General features: G+C 34.0%; 1 protein-coding gene across 2 annotated transcripts; it reads left to right on the top strand.

Annotated features, from left to right (window-relative positions):
- Positions 1–684: 684 nt before the first annotated feature.
- Positions 685–18,941, top strand: LOC130629092 (neurogenic locus notch homolog protein 1-like). 2 transcript variants are annotated; one of them, XM_057442194.1, is made up of 30 exons: positions 685–1,123; positions 1,716–1,988; positions 2,183–2,278; positions 2,820–2,874; positions 3,462–3,644; positions 4,326–4,502; positions 5,166–5,381; positions 5,784–5,984; positions 6,186–6,392; positions 7,195–7,368; positions 7,775–7,990; positions 8,658–8,858; positions 9,146–9,340; positions 9,513–9,686; positions 9,770–9,910; positions 10,149–10,271; positions 10,454–10,567; positions 11,064–11,189; positions 11,451–11,570; positions 12,278–12,400; positions 12,652–12,768; positions 13,033–13,155; positions 13,905–14,033; positions 14,532–14,654; positions 15,092–15,217; positions 15,400–15,516; positions 15,601–15,720; positions 15,796–15,918; positions 16,131–16,352; positions 18,446–18,941. In XM_057442194.1, exons 1-30 carry the CDS (start codon positions 920–922, stop codon positions 18,688–18,690), a joined length of 4,764 nt encoding a protein of 1,587 aa, XP_057298177.1. In that variant the 5' UTR covers positions 685–919; the 3' UTR covers positions 18,691–18,941. The 2 variants fall into 2 exon arrangements, with proteins under 2 accessions (XP_057298177.1, XP_057298176.1); XM_057442193.1 differs by having other exon boundaries at positions 12,649–12,768.
- Positions 18,942–22,238: the final 3,297 nt, after the last annotated feature.

Genomic DNA, 22,238 nt, shown 5'->3' with positions numbered 1-22,238 from the left:
TTAAAAAGGACAGCCATCTTTTTTTCAAACACAATTTTCGTTACTTTGTGCTAGAACTTCATTTAACAAACCACACAAAACTCGCGGCTTTTCACGACAAAGAAGACATATTTTTTTCGGCAACATCAAAGATTTTTTTCGGCAACATCAAAGGAAAATGACGATATCAACTTTGCCTGTTACAGACACACAAACAGACACTCTCCGTATTATTATAAGAGATGTTTTTTTTATCTTTTTACTTCTTAATTTCCTAATTTACCATAAATATTTTAACCACAATGCATACTATGCTTTGTGGGAAAAGTATCAAGAATACAAATATTCCAAGTTCGTGCTTTTAACCCACTTCTAATTTCATTGAGAACTCAATAATTTTTGGTGTAGCTATCCTACCTAAAAAAAATAAACTATTCTGCTTTCCGGTTCTGCTGACACTATTGAAAAAAGCCAATTAAAAGTTTAAAATCTCATCCTATAACTAAATTAATGAGCTTCTTTATCTAACTTACTTTCCAAATTAGAGTAAAAGTAATCCTGCTAATTGCTGTAAAAACTAATTCTCCACCGTGGATACTAACTACACTTATAATTGACGAAAAGAGGTAAATTTTAATGTAAAATCACTCGTGGAGGAAACAAAAAGCTAGAATCCGTGCAATTTCAGTTACCATTCCAATCGACTCTTTTAATAAAGTACTATATATGATTATATTCGCTTTAAATAAGAATTGTAGTTTATAACAACACAATACTATTTTTCGGGGCTCGAAATAATCAAGAGAGAGTTCTTATATCCTTTATGATGATTTTACATTTTCTTGCATAATGTCTGATAGCAGAAACACAATCTGCTACCATTCTGCATAATTAAATTGGAGTAAATCAATTGAAATTTTAAGTTAAATGTTGACTACATATGTACACAAAAAACAGATTTATGGATTGCGTCGGATATTTTGTTGTACTATCTATAGCAACTAATTTTTGCCATGGTGTGGTAGTATTCAACATCAACGCACAAAAAACACGTTCTTTAAAAACTACAGATGTTGCCAACTTAGCTGCTGTAGTACCGAAACTATCATTTCCAATCCTTGGAAAACATATCAACAAATTTTATGTAAGCCATTTCTGAGTACATTTTTGTGTTTTTATAATTCGCTGACAAGTGAGGCCAGTTCCTTATTATGTATTTGTTTCTGTTATATTTTAAGAAGCTTTTAACAGGGAAATGGAGTAATTTTTAGGATCAGTAACTATAATACCGGCTTATACCGGTTAAAAGTCAGCTAAAACTCATCGTTAGTGAAGGAAAGAGTCTAACTGTATGCATTGGGAATAAAAATTTTCTTATCCAAATAATTTTAAACCTTAACCCATTTTTCTTTTTTCAAAGTATGTTGCAGGTAGTATTATCAACACCCGATTACACGATTGGTATCGAGACACAATACGTCATATCACAGCACTTCTATTGCAAGATTTAACTATTTTATTATGTCGTAAAGAAAAAATGATTAATATTTTCTAATTTAAAACAATTTGGTTTAAAAGGAAAATTTTAAACGTAACAATGATAAAGACCTTGCATTTTGCGATACAAGGGCTAAAATAGATTGTCATGTGTAAAGATGCATATTTATTTTGGTTAATCTTCAGAATATTTGAAGATAAGCATAGCAAATTTTGTTTATCTATACATGCTTTCATAGGTTGGCTCCTCTGGTTTCATTTCTTTTAATGGACCTTTTTCAAGTCAAGCACTAAATGCAAGTGAGATTCGTCCTTCATATGTTGCACCATTCTGGGCTGACGTAAATGAACAATGTGTTGGCGATATAAAATTGAGAGAATCTCTACTTTTAAAAGAATTACAAACTGCTAGAAATATCATAGTTGGACGACGAGCAATCTTAAAATTCAAGGCTAAATACATGTTGTTAGTCGAATGGAGCAACATGCTTCCTGACGATTGTTATTTTCCGGTAGGTACAAAAAAACCTTCTAATTATATAACGTAGAGGGCAAAATATTGACAATAAAGTTTGATTTATATATTGCACTGTTTATCCATAAGATTAATAACTGCATAAGTTTTATTATATTAATATTTGTTTTAATAATACTATATTTGTTATATTAAATTCTAGGGGCAAATTTTTTAGTCTTTTTCCTTTAGCGTAATCAGTTTCAAGCTGCATTAGTCACGGATGGCTGTGCTTCTTACGTTATATTTAGTTCAAACTCAATATTGTTAGGAACAGAAGAAAGCAAAGTAAGTTCTTATAATTTGTGTATTTATTTCATAGTTAATTTGTTTCTAAGTAGGTATCTGAAAGGATATTTAGGATTAGTTGCTAATCGTGATTGTAAAATGAGTTCTGTGCATAAGGAAAAATAAGATGCAAATTATCGAAGATAAGAAACTTTCATTTCTCTCGGAGCACTTAGAATTAAAGATCTCATAAAATTTACAGGACACATGAGATTTAGCACAACTTCAATAATTTTGCCCAACCCAAATTTTTTGTACCGGTTGAAAAAAAAAATTGTATACTTTAATTACCCACCTATCATGTTGCAAATAATTATATTTTTAGCGCTTTTTTCTAAGGTACAATTAAACCAAATTTAAACATAAGAGATTCTATTTGGCCTCTTTTTACACTCATGCTTTTTCCTGATCAAGTGCAACAGATGCTAGAAATTTTTATCTTCACTCGTAACGATTCCGTACTACAAAACCAATTTAATTAGTATAGTTTTTACTAACAGTAAGTCAAAACTTGAAAACAATTGTTAATTTTATTTCACAGATTGGTTTAAATGAGTTCACAGAAGAAAATCATGTGATGTCACTTGGTGGAGAAAGTAAGTTTTGTTATCAAGGGAAAAGAACGTTTTCAGATCGTGCTTGCAGGAGCTATAAAAACAAAACCGTAGGGAGGGAGGATAGCGTTACAAAAATTAAATTTTAATGGCCTATCCAATACCTTTCTGAGTTTACAGTTTTTGTGGTTCTTTGAGGTTTTTTCAAATAGCTTATTAACCCTTTCCTGTTCAATTACCTGAAGTTTAGGGAATTTTTTTGGAAAACCTATTAATTTCCTGAACGTGGAAAACATGCCTGCGTAAAATTTATTTAGATGACCACGGTCGTTGCTCTACAGTATTAATACTTAGACTGTAGGCTTTGGGTCAATAATCCTCAGAGCTTACAAAATGCTTTGAAATTTGAGTAATAAATAAGAAAACTACTTTGAAGCTCAGGATCAAATTCCCTGAATCTTGTTTCCAAAAAAATAGTAGGGCTTAGTGGACGCATCGATGGAAATGTAATGCATGCTGACATTGTGGTATTCATTTACGCAGTCAGGGTCAGAAGGAGTAATGTCAAATGTATGCAGTTTATTTTATTGCCTTTTAAGCTATAATACTTTTTATACCTGAATTTTCAGATATTTGCACTGGACGTGATAATGGTGATGTAATACTAAACCCTTTGGATTCCACGAATCGTACATACTACCGTTGTGGTCAATGCAGTGCTGGACCCTTACTAACATGCTCTTTTGGGCACAAGTTTGATATGCAGTGTAACAACTGTGTTTTCAATGCTTTTCCCAATTGTAGCGTTCTTGGTATGAACATTTTAGATTGATTTGCGGTCCTTAAGTTGGATGAAGTGATTTTTTAAACTTCTAGTCTAGATTTTTTTGTTACCCTTAGAGTTTAAAACGTAGATATTTTCCATTTTCTATTATTTAATTCACTCCGGCCTTCTTGAGGGCTAAAAAAGCCTATGTTTTAAAGTGACGAAAAAGAAATTATTGCCACAAAATATGGCAATTTTTGATGGCCTCATTTAGAAGTAATGATATATTTCCGAACTTGAAAGAATCGCTTATGAGCATGGAAGATAAATTTTTAAATAAAAATAAAATCGTTTAGAAATGTATAAGGGCTTTATAAATGCATACAAACGTTGAGATATGACTACAAAATTGTTAATTAGGATATTATAGCTCTGTCAGCAGCCGCAATTAGGACCGAATAGGGTTTTAAAACCTAAAGTTTTCCTCTTAAAGTCAGTGAAAGTTCTACTGAAACAAAATTGTCTTTAACAAATTGCGAGGCTTTTAAATAAATACTCTTTGCTGAAATACGTCTTCTTTAACCTGCCATTTTAGTTGTCATTTTCTCCTAACACTAATTGTCTTGTGGTTTCTTTCATTAGGCATGCTGAAAGTGTTTAGCATGTTGAATATTAATAAATTTAGGTGTCTATAACACACTGGAATGAACAGAAAATATTTCTTTAGCGAATCGTTGCAATGGACGACCCAATGGTTTTTTGCTGGGTCCAGAGAGTGAGGACAATACCTGTACTATGTATTCTGAGTGTCAAACACAAGTTGAATTGCTACGAACATGCCCAAAAAACAATTACTTCAATGGTACTGCATGTGTTAAAACCTTTGACGAGCTTAAATGCCAACGTAAGTTTCATTGGTCAATTTTTTAGGACTGGCGCAATAACTTTAAGCATCATTTTTTAACAGTTAATTAGCATGATGAAGGATCGTCAAAATTAATAGTTCGTACGCAAGAAAATGACAATATTTGCCTGTTTTTATCACCAATGATAATTAACAACTGAAAGTTACATTTCTGATTATCATTTATTGAAATTCTTAATAAAGAAACAGTTTTTCATTCTCGACTTTTTAAGCACAAAATCGAGATGGACACCTGGATGGGCAGTTATTATTTTCTGTTGCAACATATTATGATCAGTCATTTGCAGACTATAGATTATATTTCTCATTGCAAATTGATTAGAACATTCAGCTTTACTGATAGAAAATTTCTGAGTGCTGAATAAAAAAAAAATCTCGTAAATACTTTGTCAGCATGCGAAAAGATCAGCAAAATAGCAAGCTCCTTTTAGGTTGTTGCATTTTACGCATACTTTCGCAGTGCAGAATCTAAGACAAAAGTAATATCTATTGTGAAATATGTTACAAACATACATTCGTAAAATTCAATTCTCGGCCATATTTACCTCTGTCCACCTCTGTGTGTCATTAAAAAATACTAACATATCACTATTCTATCATTTGCACTTGTCTAACATTTGATTGGGTATTTGCCCTTTTTAGATCCTGATTGTCTAACTGGTGGAAGACAAGGTAAAGCGGGTGATTATCCAATAACAGCAGGAAGTCAATGTAGTACAAGTTACTACAGTTGTAGCTCAAGTTTGTATCGAACAACACGTTCTTGTAAAATATCAGCTACAGGCGAATATTTTGGTTTGCGAAACGGAGTTTGGCAATGCGTTTCTGGTGACTCACCACTATCTTGTGGATATCCAGGTTGAATCCTTATTATTATTAGAAATGATGTAGCTATGTGCTTTCAAATGTTGCCATTGGCACGTCTTAGAAACGGCAGAATTGTCTTTCCATTAAGATTTTAATTTCCAATTGTTTCTCCACTTGCGTGATATATAATTAGTGCAACAATTGATTCCGCCCAATTTTGACCTGATTGGAAGATAATAATTTGGGGAAATTTCAGGTATTTGTATTAAGTTGGGCCTTGTATCAACTTGTGGCTCTATTTACTTATTTAAAAAATTAGGTAATCAAAGTGACTCTGAAAATATTGTTAATGTAAAAAACGATTAACTAGCTTTAGGACATGATACTGGTAATGTAATTTACTTTCAATGTAGTTACATATATGTGAGCAACTTTTCTTTTTCGCTTTTTCAGACTCCGTATGTATTGGTAAACCGGCTACTTTAAACGGTCCTCCTTTTCAACGCGATCCAGAGGACTTGTATTGCAGAGGTTACATCATCTGCACTGAGGCAGGAGCTTTAACAGCTATTTGTGATGAAGAAAATCCCTTCTACAACGTCACTGCAAGAAAGTGTCAGTTCAACTTCCCGTTTAGCCAAGGTTGCCGAAGAGGTAAATCCAATATTTCCTCCATTTTTAAGTTAATAGCTTTTTATATATTTGTTTGTAATAGCTTTTTATATATTACATGGATTTGTCATTGTCGACGTTATAAAAAACTCTTTAAATCAATTATTTTTTTAAATGTTGTCGACCTTAGCGCATTTTCCTACAGGGCTTACAGCTAGTGTGATATTATTTGTGTTGTTGTAGATGGTGGTATTTCTGCTTGGTCCTCCTGGTCATACGCTAACGGAAGCTCGTGTTCTGTCAATTGTGGCCGTAGTGGTTTGCAACTGCAGCAAAGAATACGCTCATGTACCAATCCTACACCTGTAGGTGGTGGAAATACTTGTCCTGGAATACCTATCACTCAATTTAAGAACGCAACCTGCCAAATCACTCCTCCAAGTTGTGCAGGTCGGACATGATGTTCCAAATTTTTTATAAATAAATACTTTGTGTTTGTTGGTATCTTCCATTGAAAAAACGACAGAAAATTAAAATAAGACATCAATAAACTTATAAAGTAAGATTAGTCAACCAAAATAAGGGAAAAGAAAAGAGAAGAAGATTCGTTTTTAGGCGATATTATTGCGGGGGGAAAAACGTTCTAATTAAACTGACGAATTTTTTTAAAAAAGCTTGTCAAGTCTTTCCTAAAGGCTGAAATACACTGCGTGTTTTTCTTTTCTCATTGAAACCATTCGAAAAAACACAAACCTTCCATTCCCGGTGGATCTTTGAATATTTCATAACTTTTTGCCTTTTCGTTTCTGTCCTTATAGAACAGGGACTTAACATCCCACAAACTGGGCTGGCTTCTCCAAATCTCAATAAAATTTTCGGTCGCTTCTTGCGTCTTCATTCTCGGGTGAATTACTTGTTCTTTGTTTTTAACTATGTTTACGCTTAAACCTATATCGCGTGCAACAAACACGTGTGCGAAAACAATGGGTTCCATTTAAAACAATAGAAAAAAACATGTCATTGAAAAATTAAAAGTTGAACATGTTAAACTTTTAATTTTTAAGGATCATTGGAAATGAGAGTGTGAAAAATGACATTTTTTCCTGTATACACTGTCATTTTTCAATGATAATTGGAAAATGATCATTGATAGTGTATTTCAGCTTTAAATATAGAATATTGCTCCACTTATATCAGAAGTTATGTAATTATGATTTCAAACGTAAAAAATTACCTTGATTTATTAATTCAGTTCAGGGTTGCGTTAGCCGACACAATGGTTATTTGCTGAGTTTAGACGGTCATCACGATTGTACTAAATATTATGAATGTCAAGCTCAAGTTGGATTGTTAAGAACTTGCGCACCAAACACTTACTTCAACGGTACTTCTTGTTCCGGAGAATTCGATGCTGCAAAATGCCAACGTGAGTTTTAGTCGTTGTCAGAGAAAATTGTGGAAAATGAAACCTCCTTTACATATCGCTCTCAGGCAAAAACAGTTAATTATTATGGATAAGCCATTTTATTAGGAATAACAAAATTCCGTACTGTATTATATTTTTAACATGTTTTAGTCTAATTATTTAGTTTATTTTGATTTGTAATAATACATTAAAAAGGTACAAAAATTTAAATCTCTGTATTATCATCTTGAAATGACTTAAGCACTATAAAATCCAGGGACCACCGTGGAGTCCGTACTGTTGCATTATATTATAAAATATAGGAATAAATTGGGGACAAGTTTGCATTAAAACCTTAGACAATTATTTATTTATTGATCTAGCTTATTTATAGAGAGAGTAAGCCGCCACTTTTTTCCATCCCTAGATCCCGACTGTCTATCAGGTGGGAGACAAGGTAGAGCAGGTATTTATCCAATTACAGCAGGTAATGAATGCAGTGTAAGTTACTACAGCTGTAATTCAAGTTTGTATCGAACAACACGCTCCTGTCAAATATCAGCTATAGGCGAATACTTTGGATTAGACAATGGTATTTGGAAATGCGTTTCAGGCGATGCTCCTCAATCGTGTGGATATCCAGGTTAGGTTTTATGTATATATAACAGCTGTATCTTTAATAATAGCCGTCGTCTGTATGTCTCTGCGTAAAGTGGTATTGCAAGTAGCAAGAGACATCAATATTTTTAAATTTTTAAGCTAAAAATAAGGAAAGCGATATATTTTTGTCGACTTTGCTGTCACGTGTCATGTGAATTGGTTTTTCCACGGGCTAACGTCAAGTATTTTTACAATAGTGATTCAGAGCGTTGTTAGCTCATATCCCCAAGATGTACCATAAATAAATTAAGCACTTTTTCTTTGTATACGTGCTGCTATTTAGACTGAACTTCCCAAGCATAAGTTGATATAGCTAATTCCGTCAAGAAACTTAAATGATCCAAACTTTTTTTATGTCGAAATGAAACTTATTTTGCGGATTTAGCTTTTCTTACGCATTTTACACTTTACGAAAGTACAGTAATAAGATGGTGGATGCTTAAGCTAAATTTTACTAAACAAACATAAAAGCGCTTTCTAACTTTGAATTCCAAGCGTTTCACTATGGAAAGCCATTCTCACTTCCATAAAACCAGTAATTTAAATTTCTTAAATGAAGCTCTGCCGTCAAATAACAATCATAAACATTGGCACCAATGGGGAATAATACAAAGATTCTGGTGCCTGTGATGGTTTTAATTCTTTTACAGATCACGTGTGTATTGGAAAAGCTATCACGGTAAATGGTTTTCCGCTCCAAGACGATCCACGTGAATCCTTTTGTAGAGGTTATATTATCTGTGCGGAATCAGGCGCTTTAAGATCCACTTGCGATAGTGTAAGTCCATTCTATAATGTTACTTCAAGGAGTTGTCAATCCACGTTTCCAGCCAATCAAAGCTGCCGAATAGGTAGGTATAGCAGTATTTATAAGTATTCCTTAAGACTATATTTATTAGTATTCTTTAATATTATTTTCCATTATTTTTCTCAAAATTAAGGAAATTAATATACTCACGGGTTAATTGAAAAAGACAATATGACATTGAATTGTTTCTCTGATTCCCAAATTTAAATACTCCAAACTAGACAAAGTAAAACTTAGAATTCTCCATTTGATGGTTAGATATCAGACAACATATGTAAACCACATTGACGACAATCCTGGTATCCTGTATCAAAACTTTCTTTTCCCTAGAAAATGCATGCACAGGAAAAGCTGATGGATTTTATGCAGTGTCTATTGGTATTCATGATTGTCGTAAGTACTTAAACTGTTCAGATGGGTACCTAAGCACATTGACATGTCCAGTTGACAGCAACGGTCGGCCATCATACTTTAATGACGTGATCAAGACGTGTGAAGACACAGCCGGTTCTAGTTGTAATCCAGGTAAACGGAATATTATTTAACAATTTCACGTGAATGCCTCATAAAAGGTTATTTAAGCATTTAATATAATGGAAATATGCATTTAGTACTATTTTTTGTATTTTAAAAATAGTAATATAATTTCCTGATATACAGTAAACGAAATTGAAACTTGCCTTCTTTGAAATTTCAGTATTTGGATTTTGGAGCAGTTGGAATAATGATGGAAGTAACTGTGGTATTAGTAATGGTCAGTGTCAAAGAAGACAAATTCGAGATTGTACAAATCCACCTCCACGAAATGATTCAAGTGCATGTCCTGGGAACAAGTTACAAGTCGTCTTATGTAACGCTACTGCTTGCACGAGTAGGAAGAATTCTTTTAATGTCAATTGATTTTTCTTTAGCATTGATGGGTTTAAATTTTGTTTACATAAATTACCTATTTAGCTCCTTGCGCAAGTATCCCAAATCTTTGTACTGACAGTAATTCAGTATGTGTTGACGATCCCTCAGCAGATATAGGGTACTTCTGTTCCTGTAGGACTGGATTTACAGCGTTGGGAAGTGGAAATAGTGTTTCTTGTGTCAGTGAGTATACATTTCGTTCAGCATGATTTGATAGCATTTTTTGTACATTGTGAACCATTCCTCCTAAGGAATGCTGCTCTATCATCAACTTAAATATTTAAAACTAAACTTTCTTTTTGATTAAGATACTAAAACTTTGATATTTATTGTGTGAAGTTATTTTATATAGTTTTTGTTGTTCCTATGTCACAAAGAAGAGAGCTTTCAAGCTTTTTAATACTGTTGCATATCAATATAGACATCAATGAATGTACCACCGGCACAACGCCCTGTTTTTCAAATGCTGATTGCATCGACACTCAGGGAAGTTTTTTATGCAAATGTAAAATTTTCTACAATGGTGATGGCAGAAACTGCACAGGTATATTATATCTTTTGAAAACAACAGTATGATGACTTTAAAGCTCCTTACCGGAATCAGTACCAACGATCGCATCTAAATGATATTAAGAGAATTTTCGACAATTTGTACAAAAATTTCCATGTGCATAAACAGCGCATTCTGACAAAAGAAACAGCTGATGATTTATTTTGTCATTGCAGCAATTGATGAATGTCAACGCAATCTGGAGAGTTGTGACGGAAACAAAATCTGTGGCAATGGAACAGAATGTCTATGTGTTACGGGAAATAATGTAAATAGACAAGATTGTGTCGGTAGGAAATATTTTTTATAAATACTTTATCGTCATTGGGTTTTATTTTATAAAGGTGTTTCTATTTTAATTTATTAAGCTCGTGTCTTTCGCATAAAGTATGTATTATTGTTTGAAAAGGGATGACTTATAAGTATTTGTATATAAATGTTCTCTGACAAGAGTTCTAGTTTGTTCTACTAAATCGTCATGTTTATCAGAGTCTGCTGACGTATCCGAGAGTTATACCTTTCAACTAAACCAAATTTCTCATTAAAATAAAAAATTGACTACCATTATTCATACCTTTATTCATTTTCATATCTTCTTTTATGTAGTTGAATTAGAGTTATGACCCTCCGTCCTATACATTCATAATTTTCGCCTACCTTACGGCATTAAATTAAAATATCTATAAGGGACTTGACTTTCTTAATAATAAAACTTAGCAATGAGGCAAATAAGAACCAATAATGTTTTTTTTCTAAAATTTAATGTTACTTCTTAATATTGTACAGACGATGTTGACGAATGTACTGCAGGAACAGCCGGTTGCGACGTCAATGCAGATTGCACCAATACAGTTAGTGGCTTTGCTTGTGGATGCCGCAATGGGTATACCGGAAATGGAAAGATTTGTACTGGTACATCATTATATTTTTATCAACCGTATATGTATTTCATTCCACCTTAGATGTGATTTACAATTTTAAATATTAAACTAAGCAAAATTAATTATAAATATTAAATTAGTACTGGTACTGGTACTGGTAGTGATATTTTCCTTTTCGCCAGCTTTCTTATTTCAATTTCGTTTATTTGAGATAATGTAGAGAAGAGGACCAAAAATACTTGAAATAGAAACAATTGATATGAACACAGGCATTGCCTAAATCTTTTTTTAGTAGCTACACCATGTGCAAGCAGTAACTGCAGTCCAAATGCACGTTGTGATAACTCACCAGGTGGAACATTCAGCTGCACATGCAATTTGGGATATTCTGGTGATGGTATTACTTGTACTAGTAAGTACTATTATTATGTTGAGAATACTTGCTATATTTCCCGCAATGCGAAATGAAATTATATAAAAACATATACTTTTTGAAAGCCAGATAAATGTCGTATCGAATAGTGGTATTTTGTCATAAAATAATGAACTGAGAAGAGTTAAAAAAATATCGAATAGTTCTCTCCAATTGCTGACTCTAAAGTTCATAAGGCACCATTTAAACAATAGCAGTAATATTGATAATCATGCGAGTATAAAAAAGATCGAAATGCCAAACATCCTGGTGTTTGCAACCTGTTTAAATTGTTTCTCCCCACATTAGCAATCCTATCTATAATATATATGGTTTGGATAATTTAAGACTTTTTTAATACTTCCTAACGTCAAAACAAAGCGGCAGATTATTGGCCATGTTCTTAAACAAGATATAAATAAGTTGACATCTACCCAGATTTTACACTTTCAGCTGACGTCACGCAAAAAAGCTGACGTCAGCGAGAAACTTATTATGCTATTTTTTTTTGTCTTCTACAACAATTGTGTCAAATTATAAGTCATAGGTATTACTCGCACAGAACCTAAGGAGGATGGCCAAAAAGTCCTATACCGAATATGAATATCCCTGCAATGTTAAGTGTGCAATAAATTCATGCATCAAAAAGTTAACTATAACTGACTAAGACAGCATTAATACTCAATAACTTGTCTTTTTTCTTTAAGACGTCAACGAATGTACCACTGGGACAAACAATTGTTCACCAAATGCTGATTGTTTCGACACAATAGGCAGTTTCACTTGTACATGCAAACCATTTTATACTGGTGACGGAAGAACTTGTACAGGTATAGCAACTTTTTAAGTAACGTAGGGTACATTTATTCACGTGCTAGTACATTATCAATTGGGTGGGAATGATAAAAACACGTAGTGAATAGATATATATTTACGATATTTTTTTGCTTCTATACCATGATTGGAATACTTAATATCCTACATCTCTTCATCAATAGCAAATGCTCAAAAATCTGTTCCTAGTCGTAGCCCCCACCAACATTGAAAACAGTAAGCACATAAATCATTCTTTTTATAGCAGCTGTACCATGTGCAAACAGTAACTGCAATCCAAATGCACGTTGTGATAACTTACCTGGTGGAACATTTAGTTGTGTATGTAACACTGGATATTCTGGTGATGGAATAACTTGTACTAGTAAGTTGTTCCATGTGCCTTATATAGAAAAAATCTTATATTCCACAAAATGTTTTAAAGATAATCTTATGAAAAGTTCCCATTGCGAGGTTTCACTATTAGCTTTGTTCTAGATTTTAGTGAAAATCATTATTATGATTTTAAAAGGTCCTGTGTGATCGTTTTTTTTTAACATCGAAAAGATTGTAACTGACAGAGAGTAACAAAAAGACACAACAGCTTGCCTTTGCTTGACTGCTATAAAACATATGTTTGTCCTTTAAGACGTCAACGAATGCAACACTGAAAGAAACGATTGTTCACCAAATGCTGATTGCTTTGACACAAATGGAAGTTTCTCTTGTACATGTAAGCCATTCTATACTGGTGATGGACGAACTTGTGCAGGTATAGTACCCTATTACACCTATTGAAAAAGATTATATGGCTAATATCTTGCCCATAAATGCTTATAAAAATATGTTTTCACTTCTCTTTGATTTTGATATCAATACCATGCCATTAAGTAATAAGGACAAACCTGAATCGCAAAAACAAAACGATAAATTCATCAATGATTTCCGGACATAGGGTGGGTCTAATTTGCTCGTTCATTGTATGATTCATATTTTAGAAGAAACGTTTAAAAATTAACTAAGATAAGTTATTCAATTTTAGCAAGAAATACAAAGCAATCCACAATGGTCGATGAATGGAAAGACCCAGAAAATGATTAATATACCTACAAATCTAGCCCAAATATGTTGAGTCTAAACTGCAAATATCAGTTAAAAATGTTTGTCCTGGCATGGAATTATGTAGGGTAGTTCCAAATTAGACTCACACCTTTAGGACCTGTCACAATGAAAAAGGATTATTTTTTTAAACGCCAGCCTGACAATTTTTTGGATTTCAAGGCATATTGATTGAGCTGACATGATTTATTTCGTAATCCAGACGTTCTAGAAGTGCAACTATAGAATGTTATTTTTTCTCCTTTGTTGCCCTAGAAGGTCATGTTTTGACCTTCTGTTTGAACTGATTGCGTATTTCAGCCTTTAGACACCTTATGCTTCTTCAAACCTAAAGCTTATTTCCTAAACGTAAATTTTATACTGTAACCTAAGTACCATATTAATATTGGTTCTTTATTTCAGATCTAAATGAATGCACTGCAAATCTTGACAACTGTGACTCTGTTAATGGAATCTGTAAAAACTTAATTGGCAATGGATTTTTATGTACATGTAAAAGTGGATTTACTGGAAATGGTGTCACATGTAGTGGTGAGTACATGGAATGTTTCTTTTTCCTACCACATTTGAAATATTAAATATGTTATGTGAAGAATGCTTCGCGAGTTTGCAATTCGGTGAAATATGTAATATAATCTTAAAACTTATAGTTTAAAGATACCGATCAAGATAAGTTTTGGATTTCAAATGAGTTTTTTAAATAGAGAAAAATTGAAAGTCTTTCAAAATAGCTGCGCAATACTACTGAAGCAAAACCATGTCAGTTGAGTCTTCATGCTTGACTATAGGGAGTGAAATTCATCTTTCAATTCTTCTTCCTAACTAAGCCTGAGTATAAACTAATTCACGTTATATAGTTGTTTTTTTACCGGAAACGCACTGTGTAGATATTTTTGATGTTTAATTGCAAAGTCTTTTATTACTTTAGCTGAACTTGCCTTTTCATAGGCACACACTTAATTTGTATTAACCTGGTAGACGTAAATGTTAATACACCAAGACAAGCTGTACTGCTCTAACATTCTCTAGATATCAACGAGTGCGCTACGAACACACATAACTGCTCATCTAATGCGAATTGCTTCAATAATGTTGGTTCTTTCACATGTACCTGTAAGACTGGTTACTCTGGCGATGGAAGAGCATGTAACGGTGTGTTAGTAATAGTGTTGCATTTCAGATTTTCCGTGTTTTCCTCTTACAAGTAAGTCGTATGATTTGGTCTGGTGAGATAGAGTGAGAGGACCGGGAGGGTGGGTGATCAGCAAAATTATGGTTATTGTTACTATCATCAAGTAGCAACGTCTTTCTTTTTGCAACATGTGGTTTAAATAGTTGACTTGCTCCTTACCATCACCAACCCAATTTTTCGTTGTCTAAGATGATTTATTCTTTAAGGAGTTAAGCATCTATTTTTTTTACCAAATGCTGAGTTGTCTTTCCTTAAACTATAGCAAAGACTAGAATGGTTGAAACGCAGCATGTTAATCAGATTAAAGGATACTGCTCCAAAGGAACATCATGTCATGTTCATATCACAGTAATATATCAATTATCTCCTAATTCTAACCGGTAATTTATATTTGTAGATATAAACGAATGCACTAACAGTAACGCAAATACTTGTTCTCTGAATGCTGATTGTACAAACACGCAAGGAAGCTATATATGTGCTTGTAAGGACGACTTTACAGGCGATGGAAGAACTTGCGCAGGTTAGATGCACCTTATGATTATTGTAATTTTTTCCTATGTCCTCATAAAAAGTCGATGTCCATCTGTATAAAAGTCACCTGAGATGAAACTGGAGTGAGTGTGATATTATCACGTTCAGTTATACCTTACATAATTGTTTGGGTATTTGATTTTTGTTTGATCTTCCGTGTTTCTATTTTAGCCGCAAATCCATGTGCAAGTAACAACTGCAACGCGAATGCTGACTGTACTAATGTTGCCAACACATTCTCGTGTACATGTAAAGCAGGCTACTCAGGAAATGGAGTTATCTGCAATGGTGAGACTTTTAGATTAGTACTGTCATAGTGAAAATCTTTTGCCTTCATGAACTTATTGTGATGTATATAAGCTGTTAATTTAGACATTAACGAATGCCTTCTGACTAATGACTGCCATGCCAATGCTGATTGTACGAACACTGTGGGTAGTTATTTATGTACTTGCAAGGCAGGCTATTCAGGCGATGGAAAATCGTGTGCTGGTGAGTTTTGTTTACCGCGTTCTTCCTTAAACTTTTACAAAGCGTTTAACTGTACCATTTTTTAACGTATTTTAGATATCAATGAATGCACTACGGGTATGCATAATTGTAATACTAATGCATTTTGCACAAACTCGCTTGGCAGTTTTTCTTGCACGTGTAATCCAGGCTTTACTGGCGATGGGCGAACCTGTACTGGTAGGTACTCTCTTTTGTTTAGGACAGGATTATTGGTCTTGTCCCTTTTTTACAAAATACTGTGTTTTGTTATGTTTTATATTTGTTATGGTTCATAAGATTCCAACGTTTTAATTGAGCCACACGATGGGTAAAAATATTTGCACAGTATCCATTCGATTTCTATTGAACCTATACGTTTAGTTCATATCGGTCTTTCATATTCTTTACAGCTAGTTCGCTGAATTGTCGCTTTACTGGTGATCGTCTTCCAGATGCAAACGATCCAACTAAATATCAGGAATGTCAAAGTGATGGAACCCGTGTTAGCAAATCCTGTCCTAATTCCCAATTAATAACTTTTACTGGTACACAATTTCTCCAGGCCTCAAATGGTATATTTTATTCACCATATTTCCGAACATGTGTGAACACTACTACAGGCCGGCCGCATAGTAAGTTCTTTTTTGCTCTTTTTATTCTTTTGAAATCTTCAACCAAGAAGGTTGAATTTGTTATTGACTAAACGAAGTTGGCAATGTTATTGAGGAATATATGTTACATTCAGAGTGCTTTCATCTTCGATGAAGGCTAAAGCCTTGGTGCCACGAGCCATTTTTCTCATGTGATTGCGACGCAGTCTGTTGTTTTACATACGCCTGATGAAACTGCGGCATATACCATACCATTTTCTTACCTGTAATCCAAGAAAGAATTATCTTATTTGTTGCCTACTTCTGCAGCATATTTTGTTGTTGCAAAAGTCTATTTTGTAAAATTTGAAAAGTGTACTTTTGAACTTTATTTAAAAGATTAAGAAAATAAATTACTAATAAAATCTAAAATCCATTGGACGAAAGGTAATTGTAAAGTTAGCACAGCTCAGGGGCGGATCCAACATTTTTACAGCTCAGTCACATTTTTTGCGAAGCAAAACCACCGCAGCAACTTTCTGCGCCCAAAACGGCTGGGGTTCATGGGGGCGCTGTTAGCCCACTATGGCTGGTATGGGGCGAATCCCTGGAAACTTTCGCTATTTTAAGCCTCTATGCACTATAAACGGTTTAAATAATGTCCAAATTATTAGCTTTGTTAGAGACGTTCTTTACTCTAATGTTTCGATTGGACAAGAAAATAACAAACCATATTTTAAGGGGTAGCAAAAAAAGTGTATGAAAATTAAAAACAACAGTTTATATTCAAATATTTTAAGACTTTTCCGCCTAATATCAGGGCTCGCTGGTATGTCTAGGAAATGCCTAATAACGTAATATTAGATATTTCGGACATGGACAGTTTTCTATTTGCTGAAGTAGGCTGAACTGAGGGAAGCAGAGAATTGAATAAAATAAGTTGATATAACATAAAAAAAAAAGAAAAAAGACTTATGCCCAGTAAGCTTATTCAAAAATTTTTGCTTTTACTTTTTTGAATTGTTTTAACCAGAATTACAAAAATGGGTGGCTCTAAAAATATCATCACATCCTTTATCACTTCCTTGAAGACAAAACAGAATATGAACCCGATCATATGTATTTTTAGGATTTAATGATGTAAATACAGGTTCAACTTTGCACTTTGCACCACAGCTAGGAAAGTAGGAAATTTGGTTTTTGATGTATCTGTACAGACTAGAGACAGAGCATAATTTTTCTTACCACTGGGAAATTAAAGTATTTGACGAAAGATGGCAAAATTTTTCTGTGTTCAGAGTAATAACCATGCTACCTCAACTAGTCTACCAAAAAAAACTAAATCAACCCTGATAGTACAAGTAAAAACAGCTTCATTTCCCACAAATTCTATTGTGGTACACCAGTTTAATTGTACAAAGAGGCGTCATCATATGTAAGATGGAATAAATAAATGACTTACCTTGGTGCTTTTCTTAGCAGGACAGTATATTGCTTTCGTTTGGTCCGAAATTTAAATAACACGGCACCGGTTACAAAAAATTCAGTGATTTTCAAAAAATACATGCCCTGTCACATTTCGAATGCCGTATATACGGGTCTAAGTCCAGTTTTTTGTAAACCAATCAGAATACGTTATTTCGGCCGGCAAGGCAATCAAATTGTATGAAAATTTTTCGGATGTCAGTCGCGTTTTGCCGTATCCATAAACTTAGTCACACAGGAGGAAGGTCCCTAAAATAAAGGTCAAAGGTCGCAGGGACTGCGAAAGATCACAGTACCCTATTATTTTTAAGATTCTTAGTAAAAATTATGTCAGTCGCGTGACGGCGCTGACGTAGACTGGATCCACCCCTGCAACTATACATTTCCATTGCTTGTATTACAGACAAAGTTGGTAAAAACTTGTTATAAATTTGGCATACGCCGTTACACAAGAGATATTTCATGCGCATGCAATGCAACAATTTGCGATGTATGCGCTGAAAAGAAGTGTTTGTGTCCTCAAGGCTTGATAGATCCAGACCGTAAATGTTATGTGCGGTCTAGAGAATTAAATTTATAACGACAAAAAGACGTAAACGTGACGTCAGCGCACAAATAATTTGCCTCATTGTTTTGCTTTTAACTTCTAGGTGCAATTCTTGACATCAAAGATTCATGCGCCGAGATTGCCAACAATCAAGTAACTGGTGAAGGCATTAACTTACCTATACCGACAGTCCCAGGCTGTCATCAATGGTTGACCTGTTCCAACCAAGTGTTGATGAATCGAGAGAATAATCCGCCCGTCGCTGGTCAATGTGATGGATCACTATTATTTGACGGTGACAGACATTTCTGCGATGGTGCTACATCACTCACTTGTTTGTTCCCTTAAAGTACTTTTTTACCCTCTACCTGATTTGCATGCCAATTCTCAACTGTGAGCACAGAAATCTGATCTTTCTCATATTGTTTAAGACTTTTTTTTATTTTGGGGAAGGTTTTACTTTGTTAATTTTTACATTATCAAGTTTTCTATTCGTTATACATAAATAGTTCTATTTTTCTTAATTTTTATACACTACTACATTATTTCGTTATTTTTGTTGTTGTAATTTGGAAATACATATTTTTACTCTGTGTTGACTTTTCTGTCGTTTTCTTCTTGTTCTGCTGTTTTATTTGCACATTTTTAAATGTATTATGCCTGATCTATTTTTTGTAAGCATTTTTTATTGATAGTTGTTGTTTTTCTTTTTATTTTTGGCTGTTGTTTTTGTTTTTTCTGCAAACTCTTAACCACGTTGTTTTGAAGCAGCTACACGAGGTTTTACTCCCAGCGCCTTCCTGAAGAGATATATGTTTATTCGTCCGGCGCACCTCACGCACATCAATGAACATTGCTGAATCTTCACCTTTATAGTATTTCTTTGATAGTCCATCTCGACCATCCTCGCACATCAAAACATCAGTTAATCACCACCAGCACATGACTGGCTGGGTATAAGTCTTTATCATTTTCGCGAAGTATGTATCTCAAAATATTTACGCAAATTCGTTGAGCAATGCGAAGCAGCTCTGCCCTTTGCAGAGAGCATTGCTGCCACCTCCATAGTACTCTTTTGATGCGCACCTGACGCACATCGATGAACATCGACGCATCTCCACCATTCGCATAATGCGTAAGTTGGATAAGGAAAATCCCCATAATTTAACAACTTAAATAAGGGAAATCCCTATAATTCTACGAAAAAAGTATTGATGAAAAAAACCCGACAAATCCGACATACAGTAAATGAGTACCAAACAGAAATCATCATTCGAAGTATTCCAAGATATATTGGGAATTTTTACCAACGTTGGCCATGGCCCTCATACTAGAAAATGAAAGAGATAAGGAATTGATTGAAGAACTAAAGGCTAGGGTTCATGATTATTTTGAGACGAAGGAGAGTGAAAAAAAGGTTAGGGTTCGTGTTTTAAAAGAGTAATGAAACTATACAGGATCTTATATTTCTTTGTGAATTATAAGATAAAAAGATAAAAAAACAATGCGATGGTTGTGAATGCATACTTGATGAGTATGATAGATGTAAATGTGGAAGAAAACTTGTGGTGAAAGGGAAAAATTTATGTTGGGGTTGTCATCATCTTTTATAATGGTGGTATTTATACGTGTACTAAAAAATAAAATAATAAATTGATAAAGAACTATATGAAAATAAATGAATACAAACACTGCATTTCAAAAAGAAACCAAATTACTGAAAATTTCTAGTTATTCTACGGTGAGTTACGGTTAGCGCGATTTTATCCTTTTAACGAACTTTGTGAAAGGGTCAAAAAGTGCCAGTCTCTACGTTTTTGTGTGTCAGAGTATATTTAGGTAAGGCAGCCCAACGTTCGATTTTGCGCAAAGAGCGTCAAATCAGGCAACATTACGGCTAGTTCTCCGATCAGGAATATTGATTGGCCATTATGCTATTATGGACAATTACCTCCTTTAGTTGTTTAATTAATTCTGTTGTATGCAAATTGCGCATAATAACCCTACAACAGCAAGCATGGCAATGCTAGTAGGAAAAGATGAGGGCAGTAACGCTGTACTTTATGTGCTTTTCCTATTACATATGATAGAAATGAAGTCATCACAATTTTTCCTTACTTGTTAGCCTGTTCACTTCCTTGTTACTTAAAACTCTACCACTAGAATTTGTATTTCTACGACGACTTTGTGGTGCAAACTTGTTGTGTTCGCATTAGTGATGACAAAATCATAAAAAAGTACCCGCAGGTATTAAACCCCTAATAAAACAGTTGTGGAGTGTTGTGATGCAAACTTAATAAAGGCAAAAAGTAATTTGATGGTGTCACAGGGGTCAGGAATGACGTCACACATATTACAAGACACCACAGGAGGCCATTTTCCTTATATTTAATCACTCATGCATTACTGACGCTACAAGCTTGACATTTGATAGACATATAGATTCTGTGCCAAGAAATGATTAGCCATTAAAAAAATTAGCTTTAATGACGTCATTGCAATCATTGTGATCTAAAATGACGTCTTTCGCTAAATTATTTTTTCATTAAATGTTTTGATTTTATTCTTAGTATCCATATATTTCATCAGCAACCGCCTGGTAACGTTTTCTTGACCAATATACGAATATAATACATATATAAAAACGCAGCAATTTAAAACACTCTTACATCTCAACAACGTATCCATTAAAAGTTATGCTTAATCAAACAGGTGACAGGTACTTGTGCCCCTTCCCCCAGGTATAACAGGGTTAAGGGTGGGCGTCTAATGAAAGAGGGACCAGCTTTTTAGGGGGACTGGTTGAATAAACCAAATTCCCAACATCAAGTTCTATCTTGCACTTAGCTCTAATTTCCTGTTCTACAAATCCGGCATTTATGCTGACTGTACCATTGTTAGAAACACTTTTGGATTTATCGGTATTGATAGGACATGTGTTGTTTACTTCTTATAGTTTAATGTCTGCTGGTGGTGGTCGGGTAACAAATAATGCGATTTTCGTCTACCGGTGTATTTAGCAATTTTAAGCGGTGTTATATTTTTTTTCTATTTATTCCTTTCTCTGTTTTTTTGTTTCCTAGTTTGTCTCTTCGGTGCTTGGAAAAACATTAGCCTGGTATAGGGCTTTCAGTTTCTTCCACAACTTTGAGTGTTGCTGGGGAATGGGCCATTAGACGGCGTGTGGTAAGTATGAATGAAATCCTTATTATGGGAAAAATATAATAACTCTTGTTAGGATTATCCTTAGAACTTGAAACTTACAACACAACTCTGATTTATCAAGAAGAATTATTAGCCATGTTTTAGACACTTGATTAATCCGAATTTTTTCGATTTTACCCGAAAATCGAAAAAAACAAATTTTCGGGCAATTTTTAGCAACTTTTTATGCGATCTATGCAAAAACCAAATTTCAAGCTTCTGATGACGTCACCAAAAATGGGCTTTTAATCTTCTGGTGACGTACTAAGAGTGTGTCAAGGAATTTCGATATCAGTAACCTGATGATTCTATTGTATAATGCAGTATTTTTATAAGCCCAAAGCCTAATAAACGTTAAATTAAAGTCAAGAAATACTTTTTACCAATATATAGACTTCATTGTCAACCTAGAAGTTTAGATGAATACACAACTGGTATTTAATGACTTAAAGCTATTCATGCAGGGGTATAAGGGGGCGAGTGTACTCCCGGGGGGGGGGGGGGGGGGGGAGGGTAAGGATGCCCTAAACCCTATAACTTTCGCTGTATCAGGTTACAACTTATAAAACTTTTAAGTTATAAATAAATTATATGCAAATACATCGTGTAAAGAATGTGAAAGCATATTTTCACACATATAATTGGAGTAATTATATAATCGTAGTCAAGTATATATGCACACCTGGTTAGAG

Source organism: Hydractinia symbiolongicarpus, chromosome 15 (genome assembly GCF_029227915.1).
Source record: "Hydractinia symbiolongicarpus strain clone_291-10 chromosome 15, HSymV2.1, whole genome shotgun sequence".
Taxonomy (NCBI): domain Eukaryota; kingdom Metazoa; phylum Cnidaria; class Hydrozoa; order Anthoathecata; family Hydractiniidae; genus Hydractinia; species Hydractinia symbiolongicarpus.
The sequence above is the reverse complement of the archived record's forward strand: the minus strand, read 5'-3'. Positions and strand labels throughout refer to the sequence as shown.